The 17,321-nt window shown below is 40.7% G+C and overlaps 1 protein-coding gene across 2 annotated transcripts in view; it reads left to right on the top strand.

Annotated features, from left to right (window-relative positions):
• The window catches only part of aspscr1 (ASPSCR1 tether for SLC2A4, UBX domain containing), a 255,059-nt gene extending 251,798 nt beyond the window's left edge, over positions 1-3,261 (top strand). For both annotated transcript variants that reach the window (XM_068058424.1, XM_068058423.1), the window contains one exon: positions 3,038-3,261. In XM_068058424.1, coding sequence (XP_067914525.1) covers positions 3,038-3,048 — 11 coding nt within the window. In that variant the 3' untranslated portion in view covers positions 3,049-3,261. The remainder of the gene's footprint in view (positions 1-3,037) is intronic.
• Positions 3,262-17,321: the final 14,060 nt, after the last annotated feature.

Raw genomic sequence — 17,321 nt, forward strand, 5'->3', positions numbered from 1 at the left:
ACGTTTGGAAACTAACTTGTTTTTAGATGATGTTGCCAAGGCACAGCATGAGAAATAGGAGGAGTCCAAGGACAGTTCCTTGAGGGAAGGAAGGCCATTGCAGGTGATTCTGTGCCTACGATTAGATAGATAAGAATGGAGGTTTGCCTACCCACTGTTTTTTTCATGTTTGTGCTTGTGACTGTTCAGTTTTCAGTCCGTTAACACCCTATCTGTACTAATGCTTTGTCTTTCAACACACCATTAACATATTGTTTGCCTTTGCTCTATGACCTTCTGGACGGTTATTCTCTATGACCTTGTCATATCTGCACCTTCTGCTTTGTTATCTCTTGCCCCATCCTGCTTTACTTGCTTGCAACCTTTCACATTTCTAATATCTGCTAGTTCTGAAGAAGGGTCACTGACCTGAAACGTTAACTCTGCTTCTCCCCACAGATGCTGCCAGACCTGCTGAGTATTTCCAGCATTTCTTGTTTTTATTTCAGATTTCCAGCATCTGCAGTATTTTGCTTTTAGATAAGAATGGAACTAGGTGAGTATCAGTCCTACCTAGGTGGACAACAGGGGAGAAGTGTTAAAGGAGGGTGGTGTGGTCAACCATGTCAAAGGTTGCAGACAAGTCAAGGAGGATGAAAAGAGGGATAGTTTACTGTTGTCACAATCATATAGGATTTCATTTGTGACTTTTGGTATTGTGGCAGGGGTGGAGGTCAGTGAATCAGTTAGGTATTTATGACAGCTTCATGGTCACTTTACAGATGGGGGAAAAAAAGCTGAATTCACATTTCCAAACTGTCATGGTGGGATTTGAGTTTGCACTCCCTGGAACATTAGTCTGGGCCACTGGATTACTAGTCCAGTACCATAACATAGATTACAGCAGTGTAGCAATTAATTTTTTTTTGGTAAACAGCATAATTAGTTCAGGATAACAGTTACTGTTGTCCATTACTATTGCTCCCTTCAAAATAAAGCCTATGTTTTAAAACCATGTCAAATAATATAGGTTGAAGACAGTGGCAGATGCTGGTCAAATTAACAGGTGAGTTAATCTGAATAATTTATAGGTCGAAGCACACTGGAAATGAATGCTGAATTGACCAAATTGTGAGGGAGATGGATGGTGTCTTCCTGGAGCAAAGGAGGCCAGTGGTTAAATGGCACTCTTGTAGCTGTAGATCTTTTTTTTTGGAATTGGAGAAGTGAGGTTAGATCAACAATAGCCCATCTCGAATATTTTTTTTAAATGCTGTTGGGAGCCCCACCAATAAAAACACTGCTCTCTGAATTACCATAATTTCTGATATAATTCATGTTGTTTGGCAATCTAATCTAAACTGCAACTCATCACAGTCCAACCTGATGGTGTGGAAGCATCTATGTTTTAAATTAATGTTTGTCTAGACTATGGAAATGAATTGTTTGGTTCTTTATATTGGGTTGGAGAGTAAACTCCAGCTGCAGGTCTAATCTCTTCTAAACCTGAACAGTTGGATAAAATGGAGCACAGCTGAAGATTTGAGGTTTGGAATTCGCTCCAAATGAAACCTGGCGATTCACCAGTCCTTCAGTCTCTGAGCTGGAGGAGTTTTAGTTGTTTGGGTTTGATGGAAAGGAAGACGGCTGGCTCATCCCAACTCTGACAAAATGCTTTAGCAAGAGCTGCGTGCCAGTCATATGGTGTTTAATATCTCTAACTTTTTACACAAACCTAAGGCCTGCCAGAGTCCAGTACACCTGTTTTATATAGAGCACTGTTGGGTTTTGCCTAAGATGCTGGTGAACAGTGTTCACTTGCAAGTTCTAATCGGTATGAGTCACATTCACCACTGTTGAAGTTTTGGCAGGAGTTCACTACAGTCTGAATTAGCTGGTTTTTGATCTCTACAGATCTTCCTGAATTTACCCAGCTATGATGAATTTAAATGCCACATACTTCGGGCTAATGCCAATAAATGTTGGTGTTTTTTTATCCTTAATGGTTTTTGAATACAATTACACTGTAAGAACAAACATGACATAGGTAGGGACAGGACTGGTAAACCATTCTGGATCCATTTGACTGGTTTGAAAGATTAAAAGAAAAACACATGTGCCTCATTTTTATTGCCAAAAGACTCCCTCTTGAATTTGCTTGTACTATCCATCTCCGCAGCCTCCTTTGGCAGTCTGTTTCATTAATTCGCTCCCCTTTTTGTGAAGTAGTTAAATCTTAAATGTTTTTACACTTTCCCTTTACTGAGTTCATTGCATTAAGTTACAGTGTTGGTGGTTATGTCAAATTATTTATTGTGGTTCAGTTTATCTATGCCCCTTAGCATCTCACATTTTGATTAGCTCTCCCACTCGACCACCTTTTCTGGTGTTGACATCCCCCAGTTTACTTAGCTGTTGCTTGTGGGATAAACACTGCATAAGAGCAAAATTCACCACCTTAGAGGGCAGAAGTAATTGAGCAAAAAACTCAACTTAGACTTGATACGTCTGCTCTCAGCCCTTCTAGCTGCAGAAAGATTCAAGGTTCAAATGTTATAATTTAATCAGCTTCAGGTCCAAAACAGGAAAATTGGGTTCATGCTAGAAGTGCAACGTGTTTTGGGTGTTACAATTAGTGGTGATGAAGAGCAGAACTTGGTGTTCCCTTCCCATGGGTTTCTTTTCTTAGACTGTTCCATAGCTTCATAATGAGCCATTGGTAAACAGGAAAGTGGGTCAAAATATTTGATGTTTCTATGAAATTCACTCCACTAAAAGGAAGATCCAGCCTCAGGACATATTGTGCTATAGCATTTACTATAATTTTTTTTAATTGCACTGGGTCTGCTTAAGCTTATGAATGGCATTACAGTAAAATGTTACATCTTTACCATTTTAATGTGTAACTTTATCACAACTTGTTTTTACAGAGCTGGAAATACCTAGTTTGTGTTGTAAACGTCACAGTATTTTTCAAGGGGCACAAAACAGTAGCTGTAATTTTTAAACCAAGTGCTGTGTTCCAGATTTTGTTTACTTTTGTTTGTTCCTATTACAGGGAGGCGGTAAGACGAGGAAAGATGTAAGCACTTCAGGGGCCGCACATCAACTTCAAAGAGTGCAAAGCAAATATCATTGTTTGCTTTTTTGATCCATGAAAGTGCATTTTTTTTTTGCTTATTTTTGTTTTGGAATATTGAATGATCTGAATTTATTAATCGTGTAAAAGAGAGTTCTAGATTAGCAGGAGTTTTACAATAAAACAAATGGAAATGCTGCATAGATGGCTGCTTCTATTATTTTGTTTGAAGACTTGCATAAAATAAAAAGGTGATGCCAGAAAATAGTATTTAGTCAAGCATTAGTCAAGATCAACATCTTTCTTGAGAGAAAATCTTTTGATGTTTCTCCTTTTCAAGTATTTTGCTTCAAAGTGGATTGGAAGTTGTTAAATATATGTTCCAGTTGTTACTTGGAATTTTTCCGTGCCTGGTTCCAGCAAGGGGAAAACATTAAGAGGTGGAGAAGATGTGGTACCCCAGTAAGTATGAAAGGCGTGTGTGTCTGTTAGTGGTCACTGGTTATGCTGTGGTGTCTGGTAGCTGCACACCAGATACTGTGGTATGAATTCATTAGAAATTGTGCACAAAAATTAACAAAACTGCTTTCATGTTTTCCTTCACCTGCTACCGATAAAGGTCCAGAATGAAAGTGAAGCTTTGCAACATGACTCTTTGTGATCAGATTCCCCTAGAGTGGTTTATTAAAAAAAAAATCAAATAACAACCTGTTTGCAAAAATGACTGTTGGAAGATTTTTGGCTTTTCAAATGAAACCTCTCTTTTTACAGCTAAAGTCTGACCTGCACAATCCTCAAGTGATAATTTATACAAGTGATAAACATTATAACCTTTTTAGAAGCCCTGCAAAGGTGATAGATCATGAAACCTTGCAGTAAAGAACAAGTTATCAAAAGTGTTTAGGGTTATAGAGATCTTTCCTTGAGTGAAGAGAACAAGAGATGATTGGGGAGATTCTGGGTACAGTAGACTTGATGGTCCTCATGACCTCTTCTCACTCTGAATTTTTAATTCTGTGTGTTGGTTTTTTTTTCAGTTTCATGTCCTTAGTGTTAAATTATCTCTCACAAATCACAATACAGTGTAGCTATAGGATCCAAGTGCAATCTTCAACTGTCAGTGTTCCATCTTTTCATAATGTTATCAAAGATTTAGTTAAGACTATAAATATTCACTGATTTAGCAAATCACCATAATTATGGTATTCCCACATATATATGGTTTGGCACTGAGTTTGTGCAGTATTTAGTATTTTTCCGTCGAATTTTACAAACAATTCATGCTCGCTTCAATTTTCAATATACTTGATATTGGCTTGCATGATATTTCTTGCTCACTGTTTTAACAGACACCCCTTTATGTGTTGTGTTTTTGGAGGGATATTTTAGCCCCGAGAGGAAATGAACCAGTTCCAGAATGGCTGAAGTTCTGTAGAATTCTAACAACTGGCAGTACAGGTTACCTCTCATGTAATAGCTGACTGGAATGAGATGCCTTGGTGGCCCAGACCAAGAATTTGAGCATTTTATATGCTACAGGCCACACATTTTCTGGCTGGGTTTAGCCATATAGATTGTATATTTAAACTTCTGTATCAACATAAAGTATATTTTAAAGAATTACTATTCAATTTGTCTAAATTCAGACTTTTGCAAAACTAAACTGTTTATCCCTATATTTTTCAAGGATTTAGCATTGCTTCACTGTTCTCCAATTAATATTTCCATTTAAAAAGCAAAACAAAATACCCATAATCACACCAACACTGAAATAATATTCCAGCTCTTGTAGCAGTTACCATACAAGCCCTTGGTTTAAGGCACAGTTTTTAAGAGTACGACAAAGCCGAAGACCAGCTGAGCAACTGAACCACCACATACACAACCACCACCTACACATCTGCTGTATCTCTGGACAGTGGTTCTGATCATTAGGACCCATATTTCATCTGTTTAAAACACATTTACAAATAAGCACAAGTTCCTTACCTATTGTGCATGTTGGCTGCTTATGACCTTTTGGTTCAGATGTGCTATCACATCCATTCTGTTTATTTTCCTCATTGAAACGGATTCTTCCTCCATTTGAACTGTACTTTTATTAACTTTGCTCTTCATATACTGCTTACAATGAAGAGGGATAGGTAATATGTAACCAACTCTGTTGCTTTATAAGTAGCCTGGGTGATTCCACATTTCTCCTTTACGGTGCTAGAAACTTTACTGACATGGTCTGATGGCAATAATAGTTCTTGGTGCAAAACTATTTCACTAAAGGTTATTTTATTTACATAACATTATTTCCTGTTCATTTACTGCTGAAGCTCTGAACCATTAGGTTCCTACCCTGATGGTGGAAGTTTCCATCTCAGCCTCAACCTGGCCACAGCATTTTACCTTGGGTATGATGGGAGTTGGAGGAGGGTGGGAAAGGAGAAAGCAAACCACAGGGCTTCCATTGGTACCCTGTGAATTATAGTTCCTGCCTGCTAATATACAGTGACGTTAGCAGTGGGTATTTTTGTTTAAAAAGTGTTTGACGGATGTGCAGGGAGAGCCAAGGCCCAAAATATGCGACACCATCTAAAACAGTAGTGGAGAAATGAGTGTTCCAGTGACTATTCCAGTGCACTTCTGCTTGGCTTCAGTTCTTCCACCCTCCATAAACTTGAGCTCTTTCAAAACTCTGCTGCCTATATTCTAACTCGCACTGTTCCATTCACCCATCACCCCTGCTCATTGACCTACATTGACTTCTGGCCCACACACACCTCTATTTTTAAAAATAATCAACCTCATGTTGACATCCCTCCATTCAGCCTTTACCAGCCCTACAACCCCCAACTCCAGAGCTCTCGAGTTCCTCCAACTTTGTCCTTTTCTGCATCCCACCACTTGCTACCATACCTTCAGCCGTCTCGGCCTTAATTTCTACGATTCCCCTCCTAAACCTAAATTTCTCTGCTTCTCCAATTCTCCTCCTTTAAGATGCTCCTCAAAAGCCTACCTCTTTGATTAAGCTTTTGGTCACCTCATCATTAGAATCATACAGAATGGAGGCCTGTTGTGTCAGTGTTGAAGCTTTGAAAGACTCTTTGCTCTTTCCCCTTAGCCCTGAAAATTTTCCTTTTCAATTCTGGGTACTGCCTGTGTGGAGTTTGCAAGTTCTCCCTGTGTCTGCATGGGTTTTCTCCGGGTGCTCCGGTTTCCTCCCACAGCCAAAAGACTTGCAGGTTGGTAGGTAAATTGGCCATTATAAATTGCCCCTAGTATAGGTAGGTGGCAGGGAAATATAGGGACAGGTGGGGATGTGGTAGGAATATGGGATTAGTGTAGGATTAGTATAAATGGGTGGTTGATGGTCGGCACAGACTCGGTGGGCCGAAGGACCTGTTTCAGTGCTGTATCACTAAACTAAACTACGCAGGGTCACAGTCTCAATAAGGGGTTGCCCATTTAGCACTGAGAAGAGGAGAGATTTCTTCACTCAAAGGCTTGTGAATCTTTGGAATTCTTTGCCCCAGAGAGCTGTGGATGCTCAGTTGTTGAATATATTCAAGACAAGAGGTTGATAGATTTATGGGGATTGTGTGGGAAGGTGAAGTTGAGGTAGAAGATCAGCCATGATCTTGTTGAATGGCAGAGCAGGCTGGAAGAGCCAAATGACCGACTGCAGCTCCTATTTCTGATGTATATGTTCAGTTCCCTTTTGAAATGTCTCCTTCCTTGGCACAGTGTCAATTTTTGTCTGATAAAGCTCCAGTGAAGTGCGTTGGGATGTTTTACTATGTTAAAGGTGCTATATACATGCAAGTTATTGGAGGGAGGGTAAACTTCTAAACCCGCGAGCTCTACCAACAAGGAGAGAAGCATTGACTGATTCTGACCTGAAACATTAACTTTGTTTCTCTCTCCACAGGACCTGCTGAGGATTTCCAGCACTTCTTGGTTTTATTTCAGATTTCCACCATCTGCAATATTTTGCTTTTATTTATGAATTGATTGTATGATGTTCCAAAGCACTTTACAATCAATTTGTGCACAGCAAGCTCCCACAAATAGCAATGTGATAATGACCAGGTAATTTGTTTTTTGGATGGCAATTGAGGGATAAATATTAGCCAGGACACTGGGGATAACTCCCCTGCTCTACAACCACCCAGAAGAACAAGGGCAGCAGATGCATAGAAACGCTACCTGCAAGTTCCCTTCCCAAGTCGCACACCATCCTGACTTGGAACTATATCGCCATTCCTTTCCCGTCACTGGGTCAAAATCCTGAAACTCCCTTCCCAACAGCACTGTGGACTGTAGAGGTTCAAGAAGACAGCTCACCACTACCTTCTAAAGGGCAACTTGGGAGGCGCAATAAATGCTGGCTTGCCAGTGACACCCAAATCCGTCAATGAATTTTTAAAGAATTGAGACAGGTGAGAAATTCCAGAATTCCAAGGTGCTAGGATGAGCCCTGATTTCAACACAGTGAGGATGCAGGAAGGAGAGAAAAGCATATTGAATTAAAACAAAAACAGTAAGGCAGATTATTATCTGAATGGTGATAGATTGGGAAAGGGGGAGGTGCAACGAGACCTGGGTGTCCTTGTACACCAGTCGCTGAAAGCAAGCAGTTAGGAAGGCAAATGGTATGTTGGCCTTCATTGCAAGAGGATTTGAGTACAGGAGCAAGGATGTCTTACTGCAGTTATACAGGGCCTTGGTAAGACCGCATCTGGAGTATTGTGTGCAGTTTCGGTCTCCGTATCTGAGGAAGGATGTTCTTTCCATGGAGGGAGTGCAAAGAAGATTTACTAGGCTGATTCCTGGGACGGCAGGATTGACGTATGAGGAGAGATTGAGTCGACTAGGCCTGCATTCACTAGAATTTAGAAGAATGAGAGGGGATCTCATAGAAACCTATAAAATTCTAACAGGACTAGACAGGCTAGATGCAGGGAGGATGTTCCCGAGGGCTGGGAGTCCAGAACCAAGAGTCACAGTCTCAGGATATGGGGTATGCCATTTCGAACCGAGATGAGAAATTTCTTCACTCAGAGGGTGGTGAACCTGTGGAATTCTCTACCACAGAAGGCAGTGGAGGCCAAGTCATTAATTGTATTCAAGAAGGAGATAGATATATTTCTTAATGGCAAAGGAATCAAGGGATAAGGGGAGAAAGCGGAAACAGGGTACTGAATTAGACCATCAGTCATCTTTTTTGAATGGTGGAGCAGGGCCTAATGGCCTACTCCTGGTCCTATTTTCTATGTTCCTAAAAGAGGCTAGTAATGTTGCAAAGAATAGTAGTAAGCCAGAGGATTGGGAGTGTTTTTGTTTGCCCTTTGCTGGTTTCTAAAAGTTGATGAGGGAAAATGAGTAAACTAGCCAGGAATATAAAAACAGATGGTGAAAGCTTTCAGTATATAAAAAGGAGAATAGCTAAAGTGAACATGGGTACCTTGGAGGCAGAGACAGGAGAAATTATCACGGGGAATGAAGAAATGGCAGGGACATAGAACAAATATTTTGTGTCTGTCTTCACAGTCAAAGACACAAATTACATACCGAAAATAATGGGTATCCAAGGGGCTAATGAGAGTGAGGAACATACGGTAATTAATATCAGTAGAGAAGAAGTATTGGACAAACTTAAGGGACTAAAAGCTGACAAATCCCCAGGACCTGATGGCGTACATCCAAGGGTTCTAAAAGAAGTCGGTATAGACATGGTGGATGCACTCGTTTTGATTTTCCAAAATTTCCTAGATTCTAGAATGGTTTGGAAGTTAGCAAGAAAAGAGGGAGAGAGTAAACAGGGAAAATACTGAAATCTATTAAGGAAGCTTTAATGCACTTAGAAAATCATAGTATGATCAGACAAAGCCAGCATGGTTTTACAAAAGGGAAATCATGTTTGACAAATTTATTAGTTTTCTTGAGAATGTAACTAATAGGGTAGATAAGGGGAATCAGTAAATGTAGTGTACTTAGATTTCCAAAAGGCATTCAATAAAGTGCCATGCAAAAGGTTAATATGCAAGTTAAGGGCTCATGGAATTGAGGGTAATATGTTGGCATGGATAGAGGGTTGGTTAATGGATAGGAAGCGAAGAGTAGGATAAACGGGGCATTTTCAAGTTGGCAGGCCGTAACTCGTGGAGTGCCGCAAGGATCAGTGCTGGGGCTTCAGCTATTTACAATCTATATTAATGACTTGGACGAAGATACCGAGAATAACTAATCTAAGTTTGCCGATGACACAAATTTAAGTGGGAATGAAAACCATGAGGAGGATGCAAAGAAAAATTGACAGATTGACCAAATGGGCAACAAGGAGGCAGATGGAATATAATGTGGGGAAGTTTGATTGAGGTCATTCACTTTGGTCATAAGAATAGAAAAGCAGAATATTTTTTTAAAATCTGAAGCTTTTAAAATGTAATGTTCAGAGAGACTTGAATGTTTTTGTACAAGAAACAAAGTTAGCATGCAGGTAAAGCGAGCAATTAGGAAGGCAAATTGCATGTTGGCCTTTATTCCAAAGGGATTGGAGTACAAGACTAAGGAAGTCTTGCTACAATTGTACAGGGCTTTGGTGAGAACACACCTGCAGTACCACGCGCAGTTTTGTTCTCTATATCTAAGGAGGAATACAGCAAATGTTCACTAGGTTGGTTCCTGGGATGAGAATGTTGTCCAATGATGAGAGAGGCTGAATAAATTGGCTCTATACTCGAGTTTAGAAGAATGAGAGTTGGTCACATTGGAACATACAAGATTCTGAAGGAACGTGACAGGGTATATGCTGAGAGATTGTTTTCGCTGGCTGGGGAATCTAGAACACGTGGGCAGTCTCAATAACCATTTAGGACTGAGTTAAGAAATTTCTTCACTCAGAGGGGTGTGAAACTTTGGAATTGCCTACCCCAGAGGGTCATGAATGCTCCATCACTGAGCATATTCAAGACTCCGATCCATAGATATTTGATCTCTCGGAATCAAGGGATATGGGGAGCAGGCAGGAAAGTGGTGTTATGGTAGAAGAGCAGCCGTGATTGTGTTAAATGACAGAGCAGGCTCGAGAAGCCAAATGGTCTACTCCTGCACCTATTTATGCTTTCTTATAAATCCACATCCTGAAATGAATATTTTCCATTTCTGAATTACATGTAAATTCTAAATGGGTATTGTCCTGATAATCCTGGAGGGCACACACAAGATGGGGAGGGATATGCAAATTATAGAAACTTGGATAATGACTGGTTTATAGTTGGTGGTTTGATTGTATTTCACAAAGTAGCAGGAAGACATTTGTCCTGATCTTTTCAGAGCTTCATTACTTAAGAGGCCACAAGCCATTAACTGAATTTTGTTTTAGTCCTTTGTTGTGCTGACATTAAATTTAATACCACTGAAGCAGACTTAGTTGCACTATTAGGAATGTATTGGCATGTAATGTATACTAAGCATGAGTATTATATATGTGTCTGTGCAGAATATATTATGTATCATGTGCATGTCTCCGTCCATGGATACCAACGTCTGCTCAACAGTTCAGTCAGTAAGTGCACAAATTTTAAAAAAGCAGGAAGAGAGAAACAGAATGAAAGGAGAAAAGAGGTTTGGTACAGAAGGTTCAAAGGTTGAAAATAGACTTTCATCCTTCTCATAAAAATATACATTGAAATCATATGCTATGAGCTCTTTAATCAACTGGTACAAAGAGGGTCATTGTACTTGTATACAGAATATGAATCCTTGTATATACTTAAAAAGTACTTATCTAAAGGGAGCTTGACACTCTTCGTGTTAGTAAACTTACTTCTTCCGTCACCCTCTACTAGTGTGGTCCTTTCACTGATGCCTGACACGTTCTTCTAAACCAAACACCACTTTGGTCTAGCAGAATGAACTTCAAAGTGTTTAGAGAACCCCTGTGTTCCTGGCACTTGCCATTGTCTTGCAGCTTGGCTCTCTTTTTCCGAGGTCTAATTACTTCCAACTGCTTGCAGTGCTTTGAAGTGGCGAGCACACTCAAAGCACCTGCTACAATCTGTAAAGTGCAGGTGGGGGGGGAAGCAGCAAGCCAGGCTGAACTCTCACCAGACTCTCCATACTGGACCACTGCTGGGCTAATGTAATCCCCCTTTCATAAGAAATGGAACTTAACAGTATTTTGTAAATCTAACTTAGCTAGTTCTGATATGTTCTTATAACACTGCACACAGCAGGATATTTTGTTTGCATGCGGGCAATACTGACATTTGTACGTAGTCAATTCTTCCCAGAATTCAGAATTTTGTAATTGTTCTTCTGAATATTTAGTTGCAGCAACTTTATCAAGAATTGTTCAGTGTAGCATAATTGTTTTATTGCTTGTAAGCATATGGATAGGTATTTTGGGGAATTCAGGGATAACTGGTAAATTGCCCACGCAGTTGCTCCCGGTCAGTTAATGAACGCAAGACATTTTTGAAAGTTGGTGTTGGAGATGGGAAAGACTTTGGGAAGTTGCTCTATAGAGCTACTCAGTGGCCAGAACTTGGAGCTACATTGTGACAGTAGACGCACTTAAAATATGAATGGAAAATATTACCTGAAAAGTATGGCCAAACATTGTGACAACATGAAGTAAGGTCTGTGGACAAGAAGAACATGCCCGCACAATATTTTTAACATATATAAAAGCAAAATACTGCGGATGCTGGAAATCTGAAATAAAAAACAAGAAATGCTGGAACCACTCAGCAGGTTTGGCAGCATCTGTGAAAAGAGAAGCAGAGTTAACGTTTCGGGTCAGTGACCCTTCTTCGGAACTGACAAATATTAGAAAAGTCACAGGTTATAAGCAAGTGAGGTGGGGGTGGGGCAAGAGATAACAAAGGAGGTCTAGATTGGACCAGGCCACATAGCTGACCAAAAGGTCACGGAGCAAAGGCAAACAATATGTTAATGGTGTGTTGAAAGACAAAGCATTAGTACAGATTAGGTATTAATATACTGAATATTGAACAGCAGCAAGTGCAAACCTGAAAAAAAAGTGGGTAAGCAAACTGAACAAACTAAGATGAAATGAAATAAATGCAAAAAAAAAAGATGGTAAAAAATGTAAAAAAGAATGTAAAAAAAAAAGGAAGAAAAAATAACTAAAAATGAAAGTAAAATGGGGGGCTGTCACGCTCTGAAATTATTGAACTCAATGTTCAGTCCGGCAGGCTGTAGTGTGCCTAATCGGTAAATGAGATGCTGTTCCTCGAGCTTGCGTTGATGTTCACTGGAACACTGCAGCAATCCCAGGACAGAGATGTGAGCATGAGAGCAGGGGGGAGTGTTGAAATGGCAAGCAACCGGAAGCTCAGGGTCCTGCTTGCGGACTGAGCGGAGATGTTCCGCAAAGCGGTCACCCAGTCTGCGCTTGGTCTCCCCAATGTAGAGGAGACCACACTGAGCAGCGAATACAGTATACTACATTGAAAGAAGTACAAGTAAATCGCTGCTTCACCTGAAAGGAGTGTTTGGGGCCTGGGATAGTGAGGAGGTAAATGGGCAGGTTTTACACCTCCTGCGATTGCAGGGGAAGGTGCCATGGGCCGGGGACGAGGTGGTGGGGGTAATGGAGGAGTGGACCGGGGTGTCGCGGAGGGAACGATCCCTTCGGAATGCTGACAGGGAAAGGGAGGGGAAGATGCGACTGGTAGTGGCATCACGCTGGAGGTGGCGGAAATGGCGGAGGATGATCCTTTGGATATGGAGGCTGATGGGGTGAAAAGTGAGGACAAGGGGAACCCTGTCACGGTTCTGGGAGGGAGGGGAAGGGGTGAGGGTAGAGGTGCTGCGGGGAATGGGCCGGACATGGTTGAGGGCCCTGTCAACCACAGTGGGGGGGAAATCCTCGGTTGAGGAAAAAGGAGGTCATATCAGAAGCACCGTCATGGAAAGTAGCATCATCAGAGCAGATGTGTCGGAGACGGAGAAACTGGGAGAATGGAATGGAGTCCTTACAGGAGGTAGGGTGTGAAGAAGTGTAGTCGAGGTAGCTGTGGGAGTCGGTGGGCTTATAATGGATATTAGTAGACAACCTATCCCCAGAGATGGAGACAGAGAAGTTGAGGAAGGGAAGTGTCAGAGATGGACCTTTTTTAACACATAGATGATTTGATTTCAGTGTTTCTCTTAAAGAGGGACATTGTTGCTCTTTTGGGATTGTTAGCCAGCTGCGGATTCTGTCAAAGCCTACTCTATAAAATTGCATTTACACAAGTGTTATATTGGTCTTCAGGATATTTTTGGTGCAACGGATAATACTGAGCTGATGAGTCAAAAAAGATAGTTATTCAAACCCCACTCTGTGACCGAAAGGCACAACATAAAGTTGACACTACAGCATCCTTTGAATGAAATGTAAAAACAAAACCTGTTCTGATGGTTCAAGTGAATGTTAAAGATACCGCTGCACTTTTTGAAGAGGAATAAAAAGGTTATTTTGGCCAACATTACTCTCAAGATAAATTAACTGATCATCAATATCCCTGCTGTGTAAAATGACTGCTATTTGCTTATATACCTTTGAAGTAATTCATTTGTGTTATGTTTTGGGTCATGCTGAGAGAGACAGTTCCAATACAAATTTTTTTTAAAGTTATAATACAAGCATAACTGTTGCAATTTTGTAATATTAGTTTGCATTCGCAGAGCTGTCAAAACAACCCAAGATATATCCATCAGTTTTGTCACTGTATAACGTCAATCATTCCATTGCAAACCAGTTGCATTTTCAGCAGGAATTAAACTGAGAATTTTTTTAGTGGAGAGAATTTTACTGTATAACTGTGTGGATTTGGCTAGAAATAAAGACATGAGAGATGATCGGAATGAAAATTCACATTACAATGTAATGGCATCAGGAACTCCCATAATCAGGTGTGCAGGTTACAGCTTGTATAACTGTCCTCACACTGTGCCAACCATGCCACATACACAAATCAGATTAGTGTGAATCTCTGTTATTCAATTCCTGCTGCTTTCTTTTCAATAAAAATCTCTCTTCTCCCTCCACCGCTTTCCCGTATAGGGTAGTCTCTTTACCCATTGGGCAACTTATCATCCCAAGTAGCTTTTTTTAATGCAGTAAGAAACTGAAGGTTATACTTATTTTTATTCAAATTCCTGGAGACCTTTAAATAATTTCTCTAGATTAATTTAAAAACCCATATTCTTAAGTGAACCAGTTGTATGAAGTGATTAGAAAGAATTCATAATTTTGCACTTGGCAAACTTCTTGAATGACCCAATATTTTCTCTAATGTGCATTCTTAAAAAGGTTTGTGCTATTTTGTGTATTTAGATTACAGTGTTAGTGCCCACTCAGTCTTTTCATGTTGCTGTGGTAGCCCTAACCTAATTTTTTCCTTCTGATTGGCCATAAAATTTTATGGCTCTGATGTGTTTTCTAGGTGGTGTGAATTTAAAGCAACACAATAATGACCGTGGCAAAGTGATTCAAAAACAGGTCCAATAGTAAACAACCAATTTGTAATGACTAACTGCAATATATAGTCTGGTATAACCAGAATAGCATGGTGTTAAACCACTTGTACATATTGTTGAACAAGCATTTTTATTTTTGGGATGCAATATAACTGAAGTCAAGTTTGCTTCCAGCACTGCTGTGTGCTGGTAAGTTGCACGAGTCTAACTGGTTATATTCCAGCAAGCTCCCCACCTATGTGAGCTCCTTAAGTCCTGATTCTTCCAAAGCTCAGCTTGAGTAAGTGGAGTGTTTCCCTGCCAGGAAAGACTACACTCTATAACAGAGTAAACAGGAACTCTAGCTTGACCTGGAGACTCTTGAGCATGGTGATGCATTTACATCAGGCACCTCCAACAGCTTGTTGATTTGACCATTATGTCTATGTATATATGCATGTAGTGGCCTCAACAGCAACACTGGAATTGAGAATGTCATGAGAATGACGACTCACCTTTTGAATTAGTTCTCTCTCTCAAGCAGGGACCAATATGCCAAAATGCTGCATTTCAGGACCAGCAGCCATACATGGCCTTAGCTACAGCCAAGTCTACACAATATAAATGCAAGTTAGTCCATTCCATCATCTGTCTTAATCAGTTCCATTAAATGAAGCCTGGGTTGCAGCAATCTGTACAATTAGCTTCCGTACTCCCAGAATAGGTTGAGGAAAAGCAGATGGCAATTCTGGCTTTTCAGCAAGAACTGGTGACGCCTGCAGAAAACTGTGTGTGGATGAACATCTGAGAACAGGAATCAGGTTTGGCATAATATACTCCAGGGTCCTAAAGCTTGCTGCGACTCGTGTAAGCTTACACGTGAATGCCCACTAGGACATGGTACTAAGGTGCTCTGGCACTGTAGAACATTCCCCATAGTCAGTCAAACCTTTAAAAGTGGAGGTGGGGAGAAACGTGGTACAAAGTTATGAGGAGATTTGCTAATTGCTATCAGGAATACAGATGTTACACCAACCTCTGTATAGATTGATCAAGGGTGTCTTGTCCCATAGAATAGGCAGAACTAAGATTGTAAATAAATCCCCTACAAAACAATAGTGATCTCTCAACCTGCACATGAAATCAGTCCACCCGTTTTAGGTGAGGCAGGGAAGAATACAATTAAAATCTACTCACTCGTTTGGATAAATAACTAGCCAAGCCCCAAGTAAAAAATTGCACGTCCATTAGGGTGTTGGATTTGCTGAATAAACATCACGAGCACAAATCTACATGATCCACTTTAAAATAACAGATTTTAAATATTACTCCCTGGTGTGGATGCCAGATATGGGAATATGACATGACAAGAGCATATGGAATGTACTGAAATAATTTTTGTGGGTGCTTTGTGGTTTAACAATAGTGTCAGTGCCGTTGGTGGTGGTAACAATTTAGTTGCTCAGGGAACATTTGGTATTAACTACATGTATTTTCTTGTGTGCTAGGATTAAGGGGAGTTAGCTTAAGTTTTAAAGTTCTGGGTATCTTGGATGCAGTATAATGAATTAAACTAATCCATAGTTCACAATGGTCGAGGGGGGTTGTAGCTGTATGCATTTAAAAAAAAATTAAGATACTTTTGTTGGAAATTTAGGGTGGCAGTGAAGTTGCAGCCCAGTTAATTGTGCTAGCTAAGGCTAGAATGGGTGTTGAGGTAAAATGGTGATAAATGCTCCTAGCTAGGACCAAGCCCACATTGAAAGGACGGTCAGTGTGAAATCAGGTTAGTTAACTACTAGTTTTCTGAACAGGTGGCTTTCGATTTCCTGCCAGAAACATGAATCTCAGGATGGTCCTATGCCAAAACTCCCTTCTGAGAGGTGGTGAGAAACTAACTGCTACAGGACCACATGGAGGTGAACTTAGATTTCAGCTGTTATAGGAATTTCATTACTGTGTTGTAACAAAATATGATTGGTTAGAATTTGCATACAGAATACAGGCCAGTACACCTGTTGGCCCCTGCTAATGGGTGCCCTGTCACTATCCCAGCCTGCTTAGGATTAAACCCAAGTAGGGCGGCACAGTGGTTAGCACCGTAGCCTCACAGCTCCAGTGACCCGGGTTCGGTTCTGGGTACTGCCTGTGTGGAGTTTGCAAGTTCTCCCTGTGACCGCGTGGGTTTCCGCCGGGTGCTCCGGTTTCCTCCCAAAGCCAAAGACTTGCAGGTTGATGGGGCAATTTACAATGGCCAATTTACTTTAGTGTAGGTAGGTGGTAGGAGAATTGAGGGAAGGTGGGGACGTGGTAGGGAATATGGGATGAATGTAGGATTAGTATAAATGGGTGGTTGATGGTCGGCACAGACTCGGTGGGCCGAAGGGCCTGTTTCAGTGCTGTATCTCTCTATGACTGTAAATGGCAACTCGCCCTGCCACAGACAGAAGAGCTCCTGCCTAAATTCAGGGCTGAAGACCAAAAATACCCCATACCAGCCCCCTAAAGGGAGACTTGCAATATAAAGGGTGCAAAAAGGTGGGATTAGTCACTACTTATTAATTATACCTGACCACAGTAGTACCTTATCTGCAAGAATGAAAAAAATGGTCCATTTCACAGCAGTGATGTCTATTACCACAGAAGTAAGTTTGGTGCGATATGTTTTTGATTGCTCCTGAATCAAAGAGGGGGGTATGCGATTGTAAAATTAACCTTTGTGTGGTGCCAGAAGCAGGGTAAATACCAACAATGTAAAGATTATTTTGTACATCAGTTTAAAGTATGTCTCTCTTCAATG

Source organism: Heterodontus francisci, chromosome 26 (assembly GCF_036365525.1).
Source record: "Heterodontus francisci isolate sHetFra1 chromosome 26, sHetFra1.hap1, whole genome shotgun sequence".
Classification (NCBI taxonomy): domain Eukaryota; kingdom Metazoa; phylum Chordata; class Chondrichthyes; order Heterodontiformes; family Heterodontidae; genus Heterodontus; species Heterodontus francisci.